At 44.8% G+C, this 16913-nt stretch overlaps 1 protein-coding gene across 1 annotated transcript in view; it reads left to right on the plus strand.

Annotated features, from left to right (window-relative positions):
* The window catches only part of MED12 (mediator complex subunit 12), a 295163-nt gene that overhangs the window by 14972 nt on the left and 263278 nt on the right, over positions 1-16913 (plus strand). Inside the window, 3 exon segments of the mRNA XM_030208869.1 lie at positions 1261-1365; positions 9660-9851; positions 10184-10343. Of these exon segments, the coding sequence (XP_030064729.1) occupies positions 1261-1365; positions 9660-9851; positions 10184-10343 (457 nt within the window).

The raw sequence follows: 16913 nt of genomic DNA on the forward strand, positions 1-16913 counted from the left end.
AGACGCCATGGAAGGAAAAATTAATTCTTACCTGATAATTTTCTTTCCATTAGTCCCAACAGATCAATCCAGAGGCCCCCCCTCCCCGGGTTTTGTGTCTGCGGTTTAGTTGCAGTTGGTTAGTTTTTTTTTTTTTTCAGTTCCATTGTTCTGAATATTCCTTCATTTGATTATAAAATAAATAAATATACAAGTGGTGGAAGTATGTTGGACAATTGGTCTGACAATGTCAGGAGAGTTTTCTATTGTTTCCATTCCACTGCTTTGGTATCGTTCATACTGAGGTTCACTTGGCTGCACAGGTCCACATACAGCAAACCTCGGAGGTTCTCTCTATCTCCACCTGCTGGTAGAGGGACACAACCCACAGAGTGGAGGAGTGGCCTAGTGGTTAGGGTGGTGGACTTTGGTCCTGGGGTGAGTTTGATTCCCACTTCAGGCACAGGCAGATCCTTGTGACTCTGGGCAAGTCACTTAACCCTCCATTGCCCCATGTAAGCCTCATTGAGCCTGCCATGAGTGGGAAAGCGCAGGGTACAAATGTAACAACAAAAAAAAAAGTCTCTGGATTGATCTGTTGGGACTAATGGAAAAAAAATTATCAGGTAAGAATTAATTTTTTCTTGTATTAGATGTTGTTTTGGAGCATTCTGAGTTGCGTTTGTGTTCTGACTTTTAGTACTGTGTTTTGGAAAGGTTTAAAACAATTAGGGCCTCTCATCAACCTGCACTGGTGGTCTCTGGTGTGGGCTTCGTTGGCATTGATGCACGGGAAGTGCCAGCGCAGCTTGATAAAAGAGGCTGTTAGGCCTCTGCACTAGGTATAGAAGAATCTGCAAATGCAGCTTTGCTTGCCATATCCTGAGAGAATGCACATTATTTGCAATAACACATACCATTTCCACATTTAGCGCTTGAAACTTTGTGTGCAAATATTGTACATTTGTAAATTGTAAAGTGCATTGACATTTTGATTCAAATCCAATGTAATCCAAAATAATGGAAAGCAGCTCATTCACACAATTTAACACAAAATAAATGCAAAATAAGCTTGGCAGACTGTTCATTGCAAAAAACAAAACAAAAAAGCCAGTAGACCTTAAAGAGGTGCAGTCCCCTTATGTAAAAGCATCAGCATATTTTCAGAGGCTCATAGCTCATTTGTATATGTAGCAGAATTAGTGATCTTGCTAGCTTGTTTTTGTGGAAACTCTGTTCATGGCGGTGGTGTTAATGCCTCTCTGTCTTTCCTATTTGCAGGATGAGTTGACGGCTTTGAATGTGAAGCAGGGCTTTAATAACCAGCCAGCTGTCTCTGGCGATGAGCATGGAAGTGCCAAAAATGTCAACTTTAACCCTGCAAAAGTGAGTGTGGATTTCTCTTCTTGTGAATCGGATGAAATAGTGTGGGAGCAGTGTTAGTCCATTTTTAAGGTTAATAAATGGAATAAAAAGATTTCAGTTAAAATAATGAATATAAACAGGACATAATCAGTACAGAAATAAATGAGATGCTGGTGTTGGAGGAATGAGTTAGCTTTTGACTATTTCTGCCTAGGCTAAAGAAATCCTGGGTGCCTGGGATTTTGTGTGCCAGATCGGCTCCCTTTGACACTACAGGAGAAAGCAGTGTTCTTCAGGCTTAATCTGTACAATGCAGGAAAGAATTCCAGTATGTATCTCGTGAGACTTGCTCTGGAATTCTTTCTTGTACCACCTGGCTCCAGCCCCATCAGCATTTTGTAGGCAGATTAGATACTCGTGGAGGAATTCTGCTCAGAAATAGTGACAATTCTGCATTTTTAATGTATACGTTCTTATGTAGAGTTTTTCCATTATAAGGTCTCTCTCTCTTCTGCAGGTTGTACCCTCAGTTTTACTACTACTACTACTTAACATTTCTAAAGCGCTACTAGGGTTACGCAGCGCTGTACAATTTAACATAGAAGGACAGTCACTGCTCAAAGAGCTTACAATCTAAAGGACAAATGTACAGTCAGTCAAGTAGGGGCAGTCAAATTGGGGCAGTCTAGATTTCCTGAAAGGTATAAAGGTTAGGTGCCGAAAGCAACATTGAAGAGGTGGGCTTTGAGCAAGGATTTGAAGATGGGTAGGGAGGAGGCTTGGCGTAAGGGCTCAGGAAGTTTATTCCAAGCATAGGGTGAGGCGAGGCAGAATGGGTGGAGCCTGGAGTTGGCGGTGGTGGAGAAGGGTACTGAGAGGAGGGATTTGTCCTGTGAGCGGAGGTTTCAGGCGGGAACGTAAGGGGAGATGAGAGTAGAGAGGTAATGAGGGGCTGCAGACTGAGTGCATTTGTAGGTGAGAAGGAGAAGCTTGAACTGTATGTGGTATCTGATCGGAAGCCAGTGAAGTGACCTGAAGAGAAGAGTGATATGAGTGTATCGGTTCAGGTGGAATATAAGACGTGCAGCAGAGTTCTGAATGGATTGAAGGTGGGATAGATGGTTAAGTGGGAGGCCAGTGAGGAGTAGGTTGCAGTAGTCAAGGCGAGAGGTAATGAGAGCATGGATGAGAGTTCGGGTGGTGTGCTCAGAGAGGAAAGGGCGAATTTTGCTGATGTTAAAGAGGAAGAAGCGACAGGTCTTGGCTGTCTGCTGGATATGCGCAGAGAAGGAGAGGGAGGAGTCAAAGATGACTCCAAGGTTGCGAGCGGATGAGACGGGGAGGATGAGGGTGTTATCAACTGAGATCAAGAGAGGAGGAATAGGAGAAGTGGGTTTTGGTGGAAAGACGATAAGCTCGGTCTTGGCCATGTTCAGTTTCAGGTGGCGGTTGGACATGCAGCAATGTCGGATAAGCAGGCCGATACCTGGGCCTGGGTCTCCGCGGTGATGTCTGGTGTGGAGAGATACAGCTGGGTGTCATCAACATAAAGATGATACTGGAAACCATGAAATGAGATCAGTGAGCCCAGGGAAGAGGTGTAGATTGAAAAAAGAAGCGGTCCAAGGACAGATCCCTGGGGAACTCCAACAGAGAGTGGGATGGGGGTGGAGGAAGATCCATGAGAGTGTACTCTGAAGGTGCGGTGGGAGAGGTAAGAGGAGAACCAGGAGAGGACGGAGCCCTGGAACCCAAATGAGGACAGTGTGGCAAGAAGTAAATCATGATTGACAGTGTCAAAAGCGGCGGATAGATCGAGGAGGATGAGGATGGAGTAGTGTCCTCTGGATTTGGCAAGGAACAGGTCATTACAGACTTTGAGTGCTGTTTCTGTCGAGTGTAGAGGGTGAAAACCGGATTGAAGCGGATCGAGGATGGCCTGAGAGGAGAGAAAATCAAGGCAGCGGCTGTGAACAGCGCGCTCAAGTATTTTGGAGAGGAAGGGTAGGAGGGAGATGGGGCGGTAGTTGGAGGGACAGTTAGGGTCGAGTGATGGTTTTTTGAGGAGAGGTGTGACTACGGCGTGCTTGAAGGTGTCAGGGACAGTTGCAGTGGAGAGAGAGAGGTTGAGGATATGATAGATGGAGGGGGTGACAGTATGAGAGATAGTGTTAAGTAAGTTGGTGGGGATGGGATCAGAGGAACAAGTGGTGCATTTCGAGGAGGAAAGAAGGCAGGCGGTTTCCTCCTCGGTGATATCAGAAAAGGAGGAGAAAGAGGCCAGGGCTGGTTGGTTGAGGGAGAGGGTTGAAGGGTGAAGAGGAGGAGGTGGCTTGATAGTGAACTCAAGGTTGATCTTTTGCACCTTGTCGTGGAAGTAGTCAGCCAGTGATTGAGGAGAGAGTAAGGGGGTGGGTGGGAGCGGAGGGCACTTTGAGGAGGGAGTTAAGGGTGGTGAAGAGACAACGAGGGTTGGAGCTGAGAGAATCGGTCAATTGGGAGTAGTAGTCCTGTTTGGCAAGGAATAGGGAGGACTGGAAGGAGGATAGCATGAATTTGTAATGAAGGAAATCTGAATGGGTGCGAGATTTCCTCCAGAGGCGTTCAGCAGATCGGGAGCAGGAGCGAAGGTAACGGATGCAAGGGGTCAGCCAGGGCTGGGGATTAGTACGCCTTGTGGGAGGGGAGATGGATGGTGCGAGGGTGTCCAGAGCAGAGGAGAGAGTGGCATTGTAAGCGGAGACAGCCTTGTCGACAGACTCGGAGGACATGATGGAGGGGAGGAGATTAGAAATACTAGAGGATAAGGTGGGAGGATCAATAGCCTGGAGATTTCTGAAAGTAGTGGTTAATGTTGGGCGGGGCTGGGGGGGTGAAGAAGTGTGAAGATGATCAGAGAGAGGAAGAGCTGAGGCGTGGAAATTGGAGGGTGAGCCGGAAGAGGAGAGGACGAGGTCGAGACAATGGCCATTTTGGTGAGTAGGGGTGGTGGAGCACAGCTGGAGGTTGAAGGAGGATGTTAGAGTGAGAAACTGAGAAGTGTGAGGGTCGGATGGGTCATCAGCGTGTATGTTAAAGTCTCTGAGAATGAGGGACGGAGATGAGGTATCAAGAAAAACAGAAAGCCAGGCATTGAAGTCAGTGAGGAAGGGAGGGATTTATCAGGGGGGCGGTAAATGACTGCCACTCGAGTGGCAACGGGTAGAATAGACTGATGGAGTGGGCTTTAAAGGATGAGAAGCAGTGAGATTGCGGTAGGAGGAGGGGTTGGAAACTACAGGAGGGAGAGAGTAGTAACCTGACGCCTCCACCGCGGCCAACTGGGCGGGGAGTGTGGGAGAAGAGAGAACCTCCATGGCCATTCCCTGGTTTTCTCCCTCTGCAGCATGGCCAATCCCTGGTTTTCTTTCTCTGTCTATCCATTTCCCAGCAAGACCCCCCCAATTCTTTCTCCATTCCTTTCCTTCCCAAATACTCTCTTGTCACACACATCCTACAGCTATATGTAGTGCTCTCTGAAACCCAGTTCCCCATCTATCTCAAATTCCTGTGCTGTGCCACCCCCCCAACCCATAGCATTGTGAAACCCAGTCTAGCATGTTCCCCAACCCCCATAGTTCACTTAAAACTCCCAAGGCGGTCACCCTGGTATAGCTCTATCTCAGACCACCCTCCCCACCCATTTTTTTCAACACCTCCCAAACAGAGACACTATAGCGTGCTCTCAACCCCCAAATACACTCGGTCCAGCTCTCATAGCTGCTTCTCCTGAATCCTGTCGTGGTATTTCCCCAGCTTTCTTTCACCCTGGCACCTACTCCGATCTTAGTCTCTTCTCCCCCCACCTCCCCAGGCAAACAGTAACTGCTGATCCCCGAAGGACAATATCCCTTCTGCTCACCTTCCTGTCCTAGGTATACTCTCCTCCCAAGGCACACACCCCTCCCACTGCAGTCCCCCAAGCTTAGCCCCTTATTCACTGCCTTCTGCGGCAGTCCCATCCCCCCGCTGGAAAACTTGCCTTATAATCCCCCCCCCCCCCAACCTCCCAGGAACCTAAGGTATTAACGCGGGTGAGGTGGAAAGCGGCTGCCTGTTAGGCCATATCTTCCTCATCCACTGCTCAGACCAACTGCAGTGTTTGAACCACATGGGACACTGTAGAGCCCTACAGTTAAAATACTACAGGGGGCTGTGAGCAGTGGAGGAGGGAGATGCAGCCTAACAGGTAACAGGAGCTGAACGTTGGTTAGACTTTTTTACGGTGTAGGATCTAGTTCTTACAAAGCCATTGAACCATCCTGCCACTGCGCTGCTAATTTCCATATTGTCGAGCAGGGTCATTAGGTTGTATGATCTACTAGGTTGAAGGCGTAGGATGTTCTGTCCTTGGCTTATTAATCTTCTGAGTTTTCTTATCGGAGTAATTATGACCGTCTCGGTACTGTGTATTGGTCTGAAGCTTGATTGTGAGTTATGAAGGAGTGTGAAGTGTATCAGGTAATCCATTAGTTGTGCTACTAGGTCCCTCCATCGTTTTGGTCAGTAGTGGTATTGAAGCCACTGGTCTGCAATTTGTATTTGTTGATTTTGTTAGTTGTGTTTTTAGGGATTGGAGTGCATATAATGTTTCCCTTATCAGAGGGGAAATGGCCATTCGAAGGCATGTATGTTGTGTGTTCTGTAAGATGATCAATGAACCAGTCTGGTGGATTTTTAATCACGTAATTGGGACAGCTGTCTAGAAGGCTGTTTACATGTGCATACTTTGTAAGTAATTCTTTAACAGAGCTGGTTATGGGCGTCTTGAAGGCGAACCGGATTCTGTCTGCCTTGATGTGGTCATTGTTGGTTTCACATTTGTGTAAAAGTTCTGTGATGGATATTTGTGTTGCATCCAAATTTGATGACCAGGAAAAAAGAGGTGATAGTGCCCTTGTATAAGTCTCTGGTGAGGCCCCATTTAGAGTACTGTGTGCAATTCTGGATACTGCACCTACAGAATGATATAAACAAGATGGAGTTGGTCCAAAGGGCGGCTAGAAAACTGGTAAGCTTTCTCAGTCATAAAACATATAAGGACAGGCTTAGGAACCTCAACATGTGTACGCTGGGAGAGAGAGAGGATATGATAGAGATGATTAAATACATCAGTGGCATTAATGGTACAGGAAGTAAGCCTTTTTCAAATGAAGGAAAACTCTGGAATGAAAGGGCATATGATGAAGTTAAGAGGAAATAGGCTTAGGAGGAATTTAAGAAACCACTCTTTCATGGAAAGGATGGTGGTTCCGTGGAATGGCCTCCTGGTGGAGGTCATGGGGACGGGGACTGTGTCAGAGTTCAAGAAAGCATAGGACAGGCATGTGGGATCCCTTAGGAAAGAAAGAATGAGTGGTTACTGAGGATTGGCAGACTGGATGGGCCTTTTGGCCCTTATGTGCCATCGTGTTTCTATGCTTCTGTGTGTTTACTATCTTATGCTCAAAGTGAATCGCTTGTAGTAGTAATTTAAAATGAATCAGAGAAAATATTTCTTCACTTGACATGTAATTGAACTATGGAATTCATTTCCAGAGAATGTAGTAAAAGCGGTTAGTTTAGCAGGGTTTAAAAAAAAGTTTGGCTGGCTTCCTAAAGGAAAAGTCCATAGACCATTATTAAAATGGACCTGGGAAAAATTTACAGCTTTATTTCTAGAATAAGCAGCATTAAATGTATTGTACTGTTGTGGGATCGTGTGACCTGGATTGGCCACTGTTGGAAACAGGATGCTGGGCTTGATGGACCTTCAGTCTGTCCCAGTATGGCAATACTTATTGTGCAAGCTCATCTGCAGTTGGTGGTGTTTCATTTGATGTTCGCAAGGTTTGGGTTTTCAGTAGACTGTTCATGAGTTTGTATAAATTGTTAGTTAGTCTGTTCTGGGTTCATATATGTGCTGTAGTATTTTGCTTTAGCTTTCTTTGTTTTGTTTATACTTTCTTATAGCTTTCCTCCATGTGATTTTGTTTGTTTCTGTTTTGTTTTTGGACCATCTACAGCGTTTTTTGTTTTTTTTTCATTTCTTGTAGCTCGTTTTTAAACCAGGGATGAGATTGTTTGTTGCTTCTTGTTTTGTTTTTGAGTGTTTTTTTTTTTTTTTTTTTTTTTTGCTTAGTTCATCCCAGTCTCTCATGAAATGGATGTTATTGGGTGATATGTTTCATGGGGTCCAAGCTCCACTGCGTCCCAGGTCTCTGCTTTGTCGAGCCTCAGGCTCCCTGGTGTTGGCCCGGGACCGGAATTTGATGGTCTCTCGGGTAGGGTTTTCTGTTGCTATTAATCAGCAGCACAGTGAGCCGGTGGCAGGGGAAGGAGTAAGCTGCAGTGCCCTAGTAAGTTAGATTTAAGTCCAAGAAAACTGGCACAGGGAATAGCAGGACATGGAGGTGGGCTTTGGGCAGAATTTAGGATGTATGAGGAGAGGCCATAGCCAAGACTCCCTCTCCTCTATCCCCCCAGACCCACAGGTGCGCCTAAGCTAGAACAAGTTCCTTGTTCAGAATGTGTAAAAGAGAAGAGAAAACGTGTGCTGATTTGTTTTCTCTTTTTTCCTTTGTCATTCCTTCCTCGGGGGGTGGTGTGATATCGGTGGAGACTGGAAGCACAGCTTGGCAGTGGGTCCCTCAGCAGGAAGACAGTGGAAGAATGGCGCACTCAGAGTAACATAACATAGTAACATAGTAGATGACGGCAGCAAAAGACCTGCATGGTCCATCCAGTCTGCCCAACAAGATAAACTCATATGTGTATACCTTACCTTGATTTGTACCTGCCTTTTTCAGGGCACAGACCGTACAAGTCTGCCCAGCAGTATTTCCCGCCTCCCAACCACCAGTCCCGCCTCCCATCACTGGCTCTGGCACAGACCGTATAAGTCTGCCCTCCACTATCCTCGCCTCCCAACTACCAACCTCTCTTCCCCCACCTGCTCCGCCACCCGATTTTGGCTAAGCTTCTGAGGATCCATTCCTACTGCACAGGATTCCTCCAGTTTCAGGGGCAAAATTTTCAAGGCCTCCTTGGCAGTGCAGCAGGACATTGTGCACTTCTTGTGTGGAGTGAAACAGCTCTGTCCCTCGCTTTGGCCTGTTCTCCTGGAGTGAGATCTCAATTTGTTACTAAATGCTTTGGCGGGGACTCCTTTCGAGCCCAAGTCTGAGTTGCAGTGACCCTTATTTGTCCTTGGAGGAAGCCATCTCCTTGCCAATGATTCCTTCCTCATGAAGATAGTTTCTTCTGTTCATGTTAACCAGGTAGTAGTCCTACCCTCCTCAGGGACCAGGAGGGGAGGCTGCAGACAGACTCCACAAGTTGAATGTCCATCAGACACTACTGCAGTAACTAGAGGGGACTAATTCCTTCTACCTGTTTGATATACTTTGGCCTGTCGTTGGGGGCCATATAAAGGTCAAGAGGTCTAAGTCCTCTATAGCTTGGTGGGTTAAGATGGCCATTGAAGCAGCATACATCGTCCACAGGAAAGTGTTGCCAAGGAGTCTGAAGGCCCATTCTACCAGAGCATAGCCAGCTTCCTGGGCAGAGGCCCATGCAGTTGTACTGGAAGTTATCTGCAAAGCAGGCTGCACTCCTTTGTGAAGCACCTGCAAGAGTGACGGGCCATTAGGGCTGATTTGACCTTTGGCAGAGCAGAGATTCGGTAGGCCCTACTAAAGAATTGCTTGGGTACATCTCATCAGTCTGGACTGTTCTAGTGGGAAGTAAGGAAGGTGAAATGTAGTCATACCAGTTAACTTCCTTTTCTTGAGTCCTGCTATAGCAGTCTATGGCTAAGCCTGCTTTCCCTTGGTGTTGTGTATACAGTTCATTGTATGCTCGTGATTTAGGCTGTAGTGGGTTTGATGGAGTTAAGAGGGTATATGGCAAGGTGGACCTAGTTCTTCTTTGGCAGTGACATACTGGAGAATTCAGGGCTGCACCCTAAGTCTAAGCCACGTGGACTTTCAGTACAAGCAGAAAGGCAGGATTCCAAATGTTTTGTATAAACAGTCGAAAGTTGCACTGATAAATTTTAAAGTTAAAACGTTGGTCTTCAACTAGCAGGTCATGACACTTGCATCATATCCATACGGGTAAAAATGTAAAGTGTGGATCCTGTTACACTGCATAAGCAAGCTAAAGTGTGGGTCTGGGGTGTGTTGCAGAACAGTTACAGCTAGGTAATTAGCTTTTTCCAGGTGTTTAACGTGAGCCAGTGGTCAGTATTTGGGATGTTTTCTATCCTTGGCATGTAATTCCACTTTTCACCACAGATCAGTTCCAACTTCAGCAGTATTATTGCAGAAAAGCTGCGCTGCACCACGCTACCAGATACCGGACGAAGGAAACCTCAGGTGAACCAGAAGGATAACTTCTGGCTAGTAACAGCACGCTCGCAGAGTGCCATTAACAACTGGTTCACGGATCTGTCTGGTACTAAGCCACTCACTCACCTGGCGAAAAAGGTATGTCTGAGGCTAAATTGTTCTTTTATGCTCTTCCCCTCTTTGGCTGAACAGATGGCCAGAGGTACTTCGTTGCATGTGTCCCTTTCCTTCCATCTGCACACTTTTGGCTCATGAGAAAGCTGAGGGTCATCTTGCACACCTCTCCCTCAGTATTTTACGTGCCACGCTCTGTGCACGCTGATCAGCCAGCCAGAGAAGCATCTCCTCATGCTTTTTATGCACCTTTCTCCTCACATATTTCTTCCTTTGCTGATTGGTGTTTCTGTGCTGCCTCTGATTCCAGGATGTTGGTGCTGATATTTTGTTGCATAACTCTGGTTTGGTGACAGGTGCCAATCTTCAGTAAGAAGGAGGAAGTCTTTGGATACTTGGCGAAGTACAATGTGCCTGTAATGAGAGCAGCCTGGCTTATCAAGATGACTTGTGCTTACTACGCTGCTATTACTGAGACCAAAGTGAAGAAGCGCCATGTCATTGACCCCTTTCTAGGTATTTCTGCTTCCATTCTCTCTCAGTGTAAGATTTGGGAAACCTTTGCAGTACACACAAATTGTCATGCCAGTAGTCAAGATTTGCAAAGAGCAGTTGTAGGATTCTGGTGGTGATCAGTATTTTCTCTGGACAGTGTATTTTTGACCTGGTGGCAGGATACAACATGAGAGAAGAAAAATACCAGTTTAAGCTGAAGATTTTCCTGCTTAGTCTTTTGTGTGTGTTTATTTTCTGGTAACTGTAGGGAAATCTGCATCTCTTATGTTTTGTTTTGCTTTGCTTGTTACAGAAGAGAGTGCATTTCTGTGTCTCTGATGTTGCACTACATGTAGAGTTTTTAGCTCAGTTCTTGTCTGCATATTTCTTTTTTTCTAGTTTATGGCCATATATTCTGTATTTCAGTGTTTCATGTATGTGACTGAAGTGTGGTATTGTGCTAGCATGTACTCATGTAGAGATCAAAAGTAGCTGTTTATCCAGTAAGTGTATTGGTGTTCTTGGTTGCTTGTTGTGGCCCTCATGTATCCGTGGGGTGTAGTAATTTTGAGTACAGAACAAGAGCAGAATCTGGGGGTGATAGTAGGATTCTTAAATAAAATGCTTCATCAAAGAATAAATTGTTATTGTGAGTTAACGCACACTTAATTTTTCATATCAAAGTTTAATTTGTAATCTTTTTGAGGACAGGGCAGTGCCTGCTTTATTTGAGGTCAACTTTCAGCTGCCGATGAAAAGGTGTTGGCTAGATCCAAATAAGATTTAAGGTGGCCAGACAGGTAGGCAGTGGCAGAAGCCAGAAGGATGCTTGATGCATTAAATGAATGTCCAGCAGAGATTTATGCAGAGGCACCCATTTGAAGTACTGAATAAAATTCTGGAAACAGCTCCTCTCCTGTCTTCACAACATGTATTCATTGACTGTGTTGTTCGACAGGAAGCTAAATTGGTCAACTTCGATATGAGAAGACCTGTTCTATTAATTTTCCAATAATTATAATTGCCATTAAATAAAGAGGAAACTTATTGTATATACAGGTTTTGATTCAGTGCAAGCATGGTGAGTTTTTCTGATAGATTTCAGTTGAATATACAGATGATAACATAAGCGTAGCCATACTGGTATAGACAGAAGGTCCATCAAACCCAGTATCCTGTTTCCAACAGCAGCCAATCCAGATCCCATGAACCTGGCAAGATTTCCCAATATTTTCCTTTTAAGATCTTATCCAAACCTTTTTCAAACTCTGCTAAGCTAACTGCTTTTACTACATTCTTTGGCAATGAATTCCAGAGTTTAATTACATGTTGAGTGAAGACATATTTTCTCTGATTCATTTTAAATTTACTACTTCGTAGCTTCATTGCGTACCCCCTAGTCCTATATTCACGTCTACCCATTCCACTCCACTCATTTTATAAACCTCTATCATATCTCCCCTCAGCCGTCTTTTCTTCAAGCTGAAGAGCTCTAGCCGCTTTAGCCTTTCCTTATAGGGAAGTCATCTATCCCCTTCACCATTTTTTTGCTCTTCTCTGTACCTTTTCTAATTCCACTGTATCATTCTTTGAAATGCAGTGACCAGAACTGCACACAGTATTCGAGGTGCTTTTGCACCATGGAGTGATACAAAGGCATTGTAATATTGTTATTTTTGCTTTCCATTCTTTTCCTAATAATACTTAACGTTCTGTTTTGCTTTCTTAGCCACCGCTGCTTACTGAGTAGAGGGTTTCAATGTATCATCAATGCTGACACCTAGATCCTTTTCCTGGGTAGTGATACCTAATGTGGAACCTTGCATCACTGCCCAGTGTGCGTTGTCAGCCAAAAAAGCAAAGAGGATTCTAGGAATAATTAGGAGAGGGATACAAAATAAGACCAAAAATATTATAAATGCTCCTATATCACTCCATGGTGCAACCTCACCTTGAGTATTGCGCTCAGTTGTGGTCGCTGTATCTCAAAAAAGACATAGCAGAATTAGAAAAGGTTCAAAGAAGTGCAACCTAAATGATAGAGGTGATGGAACTGCTCCCATATGAGGAAAGGCTAAAGAGATGAGGGCTCTTCAGTTTGGAAAAGAAACGGCTGATGGGGGATATGATTGAGGTCTACAAAGTAGTGTAGAATGGGTAAAAGTGAATCGATTTTTCACACTTTCAAAAAGTGCAAAGGCCAGGGGACACTCAATGAAATTATGTGGAAATACTTTTAAAACACACAGGAGGAAATATTTTTTCACTCAAAGAATAGTTAAGCTGTGAAACTCGCTTCCGGAGGATGTGGTAACAGCGGTTATAGTATCTGGGTTTAAAAAAGGTTTGGTCAGTTCCATGGAGGAAAAGTCCATAGTCTGTTTTTGAGATGTATGTGGGAGAAGCTACTACTTGCCCTGGGATTGGTAGCATGGAATGTTGCTACTATTTGGGTTTCTGCCAGGTACTTGTGACCTGGATTGGCCACTGCTGGATGCATTGGTCTGACCCTGTATGGCTACTTTTATGTTCTTATCACATAGCTAGAGTTTGGGTTTCTCTTTCCCATATGCATTACTTTGCACTTGCTCATAAGAACATAAGTGTTACCATACTGGGACTGATCAGAGGTCCTTGAAGTCCAGCATCCTGATTCCAACGGTGGTCAATCTGGGTCACAAATACCTGGCAAGATCCCAGAACAGCAATAGAACTGTTATATAGTTGCTCAGGACAAATTTTATTGCCACGACGATGCTCTCTTACTGACGATAAAACTTAGAGAATCTGGTTTTTGTGTGGTGGAAACTGAAGTGACGACATATTGAGATTTCTGAGACTTTAAACATACAGCAGATAAGTTAATTATGGCTCCTTTTACAAAGCTGCAATAGTGATTCCTACTTCTACTACTACTACTACTTAGCATTTCTATAGCGCTGCCAGGGTTATGCAGCGCTGTACAAGTTTAAACATGGGGAAGGACAGTCCCTGTTCAAGAGAGCTTACAATCTAAAGATAAAAACTATGTAGTCAGTGTAGGTATCAGGAATGGGAAGGTGGTTAGGCGCCAAAAGCAAGGGAGAAGAGATGGGCCTTGAGTAAGGACTTGAAAATGGGCAGGGAGGGCGCATGGCGTATGGGCTCGGGAAGTCTGTTCCAGGCATAAGGTGATGCGAGGCAGAAGGGGCGGAGTCTGCATTGCAAATGTGACAGAGCCCGTAGGAATTGAATGGGAGTCAGTACTGTGACTTTGTAAAAGGAGCCCTTAGTGATTTGAGAATTTATCAGCTGTTTTTAAACATTTAAACATATTTCTTCCTAAGTGCAATGATTGTGCAATTGATTTTAAGGCAAATTAAAATGCTATTGAAGTAGTTAACTACTGTTGGCGTAGTTGTGTCGTAGTTAAACTACTTTTTTGAGTAAAGTAATTATAGTTAAAGTTAAACTACTTTGGAAGTAGTTGTTGCCCAGCACTGCTCTTTACTATCCCATCTGGCATATGGCATTTGAATCTGATATGTGAGTATTTGTATTCTACACCGCCTTGTTGTGTTAATCAGAAGGCAGTATGTTCAATTCTCGATAAACAGTGGCGTTATTGTTCCACAATGACTGGGACTCACACTCCCAAAAGGGTCTGTAAATGCTGCTTCTGCAGCATCCTCAGCCCCGGGGAAGTCAGAACACCTAACCCAGGCTTCAAACCAAGGTGCTCTAATTGCTAGCGGTGGGGGGGGGGGGGGGGGGTGTTCATCTTTGCATAGAAAAATTAGTAGCAAGAGAAAACACAAGATGAGAATTTGGATGTTTTAAATCTGATGTTTAAGTGACAATTGCAGTGAATAAATTATGACCTTTTGAATGAGAACTGGAAAGGAATCTTCCAAGACTGTCTCTTTACAGAGAGAAGGTGCATCATTCCTACAACACCCACATTTCCCAGGATGCTAAACAGACCAGCCCTGAAACATTCCACCAGACCATAAGATCATCCCAGCCATTTCACATTTGAACTTTAAATATTCTAACTTTTATTATCTCTCTCCATGAGAGCATCAGAAGTTTACAACAGAAAAGAACATCCAGATGCTCAAAAAAGGAAGGATGAGAAACCTCAAAAGAAAATTATGTAAAAGTTTTTATCAAAAGTACAACCTGCAAACAACAATGCTCCCAAAATCATAGCCTTTATGATTCTGTTGATTCTGAACTTGTTTGAGCTGCCATGTCAAATACTTTTTGATAACATTGATTTAACATCTGCTTGATTGTTAAATTCCTTTAGATATTGTTCTGCTGAAACAGCACCATCTCCTTATTTTTATCTGTTGGAACATCTCTTGATTTTGAGAGCGTCACTGGCCACAGGCTGGATACCCAACAAATCCCCACATATATACTAGGGCTGCTCACTTAACGTGGTAATTTTTTTAATGCTAGTTAACCAAGGGCTCATCCTAACTCCTTCCATTGGCTGCCTCTGTGTATTCCAAGCCTTACATTAAATGATGTGATCATGTTACCCCTCTGTTACGATCTTTGCTTTGGTTGCCATTCCGAGCCAGGGTTGTTTTTAAGGCCCATCTCTGAGCTACCTATGCGTAACACCTTTGAACAGGCGCGGGATTATCTTATCCTCCATTTGCCAGACTGTAAAGGACTGCATATAAATCAATGCATACTGCTGGCTTTCAGTACAATGGACATTCACTGTGAGAGGTCTTATGACAGATTGTGAAGAAAATTTAAAACTCTTCTTTATCTCGCGTCACCTCCATCTGCTCGCCATAACAGAAACCTGGCTCTGCCCTGATGACTCTGCTTCAGTCGCAGCCCTGTGCCATGGCGGTTATCTATTTTCACATACTCCTCGCTCTGCTGGCCGTGGGGGCGGTGTTGGACTACTTCTCTCTCCCTCCTCCAGATTTCAACCCCTTCTTCCACCTCAATCTCACTGTTTTTCCTCCTTTGAAGTCCACTCTATCCGCCTTTTCTCTCCTCTGCCTCTTCGAATAGCGGTCATTTATCGTCCCCCTGATAAGTCCCTTTCATCCTTTCTCAGTGACTTTGATGCCTGGCTTGCCTTCTTCCATGATCCTTCCTCCCCCTCTCTCATCCTTGGTGACTTTAATATTCCTGCTAATGATCCTTCCAACTCTTATATTTCCAAGTTACTCGCTTTAACGTCGTCCTTTAATCTCCAACTATGCTCCACCCCCCCACTCATCAAAATGGTCACTGTCTTGATCTCATCTTCTCCTCCAACTGTTCACCCTCTAGTTTCCTTGCCTCCGATCTTCCCCTCTCTGATCACCATCTTATAACTTTCACACTTAAATCTCCTCCCTCCCAGTCCCGTCCTATCCTATCTAATTTATCTAGGAATCTTCACGACATTGACCCTTCATCTCTATCCTCCCATGTTTCAAACCTCCTCTCTACTGTGGCACCATCCACGTCTGTCAACGAGGCTGTTTCTTCTTACAACAATACTCTATCCTCTGCCTTAGACACTCTTGCACCTTTGATGACCCGCCCTGTAAGGCGTACAAAACCCCAACCTTGGCTGACTTCTAATATCCGCTACCTACGTTCCTGTACCCGCTCCGCCGAACGCCTCTGGCGGAAATCTCGGGCCCTTGCTGATTTCTTACACTTTAAGTTCATGCTGACCTCCTTCCAATCTGCTCTTTTACGTGCCAAACAGGATTATTATATCCAACTGACCAACTCTCTTGGCTCTAATCCTCGACTTCTCTTCACCACATTGAACTCTCTCCTCAAGGTGCCCCCTCCCCCAACTCCCCCTTCATTATCTCCTGACCCTTGCTGAATTCTTTCACAACAAGGTTCAAAAGATAAACCTTGCTTTCTCTACCTCACCAGCTCTCCCTCCACTAGTCCGTTCCCCTCTCTCTCCTTCCCCTCATTCCCTTTCCTCCTTTCCTGAAGTTACTATTGAGGAAACTACACTTCTCCTTTCTTCCTCAAAATGTACCACCTGTTCCTCTGATCCCATTCCCACCCACCTTCTTAATGCCATCTCTCCTACTCTTATTCCTTTATCTGTCACATTCTCAACCTCTCACTTTCCACTGCGACTGTCCCTGCTTCCTTTAAACATGCTGTGGTCACACCTCTCCTTAAGAAGCCTTCACTTGACCCTACTTGTCCCTCTAATTACCGACCCATCTCCCTCCTTCCTTTTCTCTCCAAATTACTTGAGCGTGCTGTTCACCGCCGCTGCCTTGATTTTCTCTCCTCACATGCTATTCTTGACCCATTACAATCTGGTTTTCGCCCTCTCCACTCAACTGAAACTGCGCTTACTAAAGTCTCCAATGACCTATTACTGGCTAAATCCAGAGGTCAATATTCCATCCTCATTCTTCTTGATCTTTCCGCTGCTTTTGACACTGTCGATCACAGCATACTTCTCGATACCCTGTCCTCACTTGGATTCCAGGGCTCTGTCCTTTCCTGGTTCTCTTCCTACCTCTCCCTCCGCACCTTTAGTGTTCACTCTGGTGGATCCTCTTCTACTTCTATCCCTCTGCCTGTCGGTGTACCTCAGGGTTCTGTTCT

This window comes from Microcaecilia unicolor, chromosome 7 (assembly GCF_901765095.1).
Source record: "Microcaecilia unicolor chromosome 7, aMicUni1.1, whole genome shotgun sequence".
In the NCBI taxonomy this organism is placed as follows: Eukaryota; Metazoa; Chordata; class Amphibia; order Gymnophiona; family Siphonopidae; genus Microcaecilia; species Microcaecilia unicolor.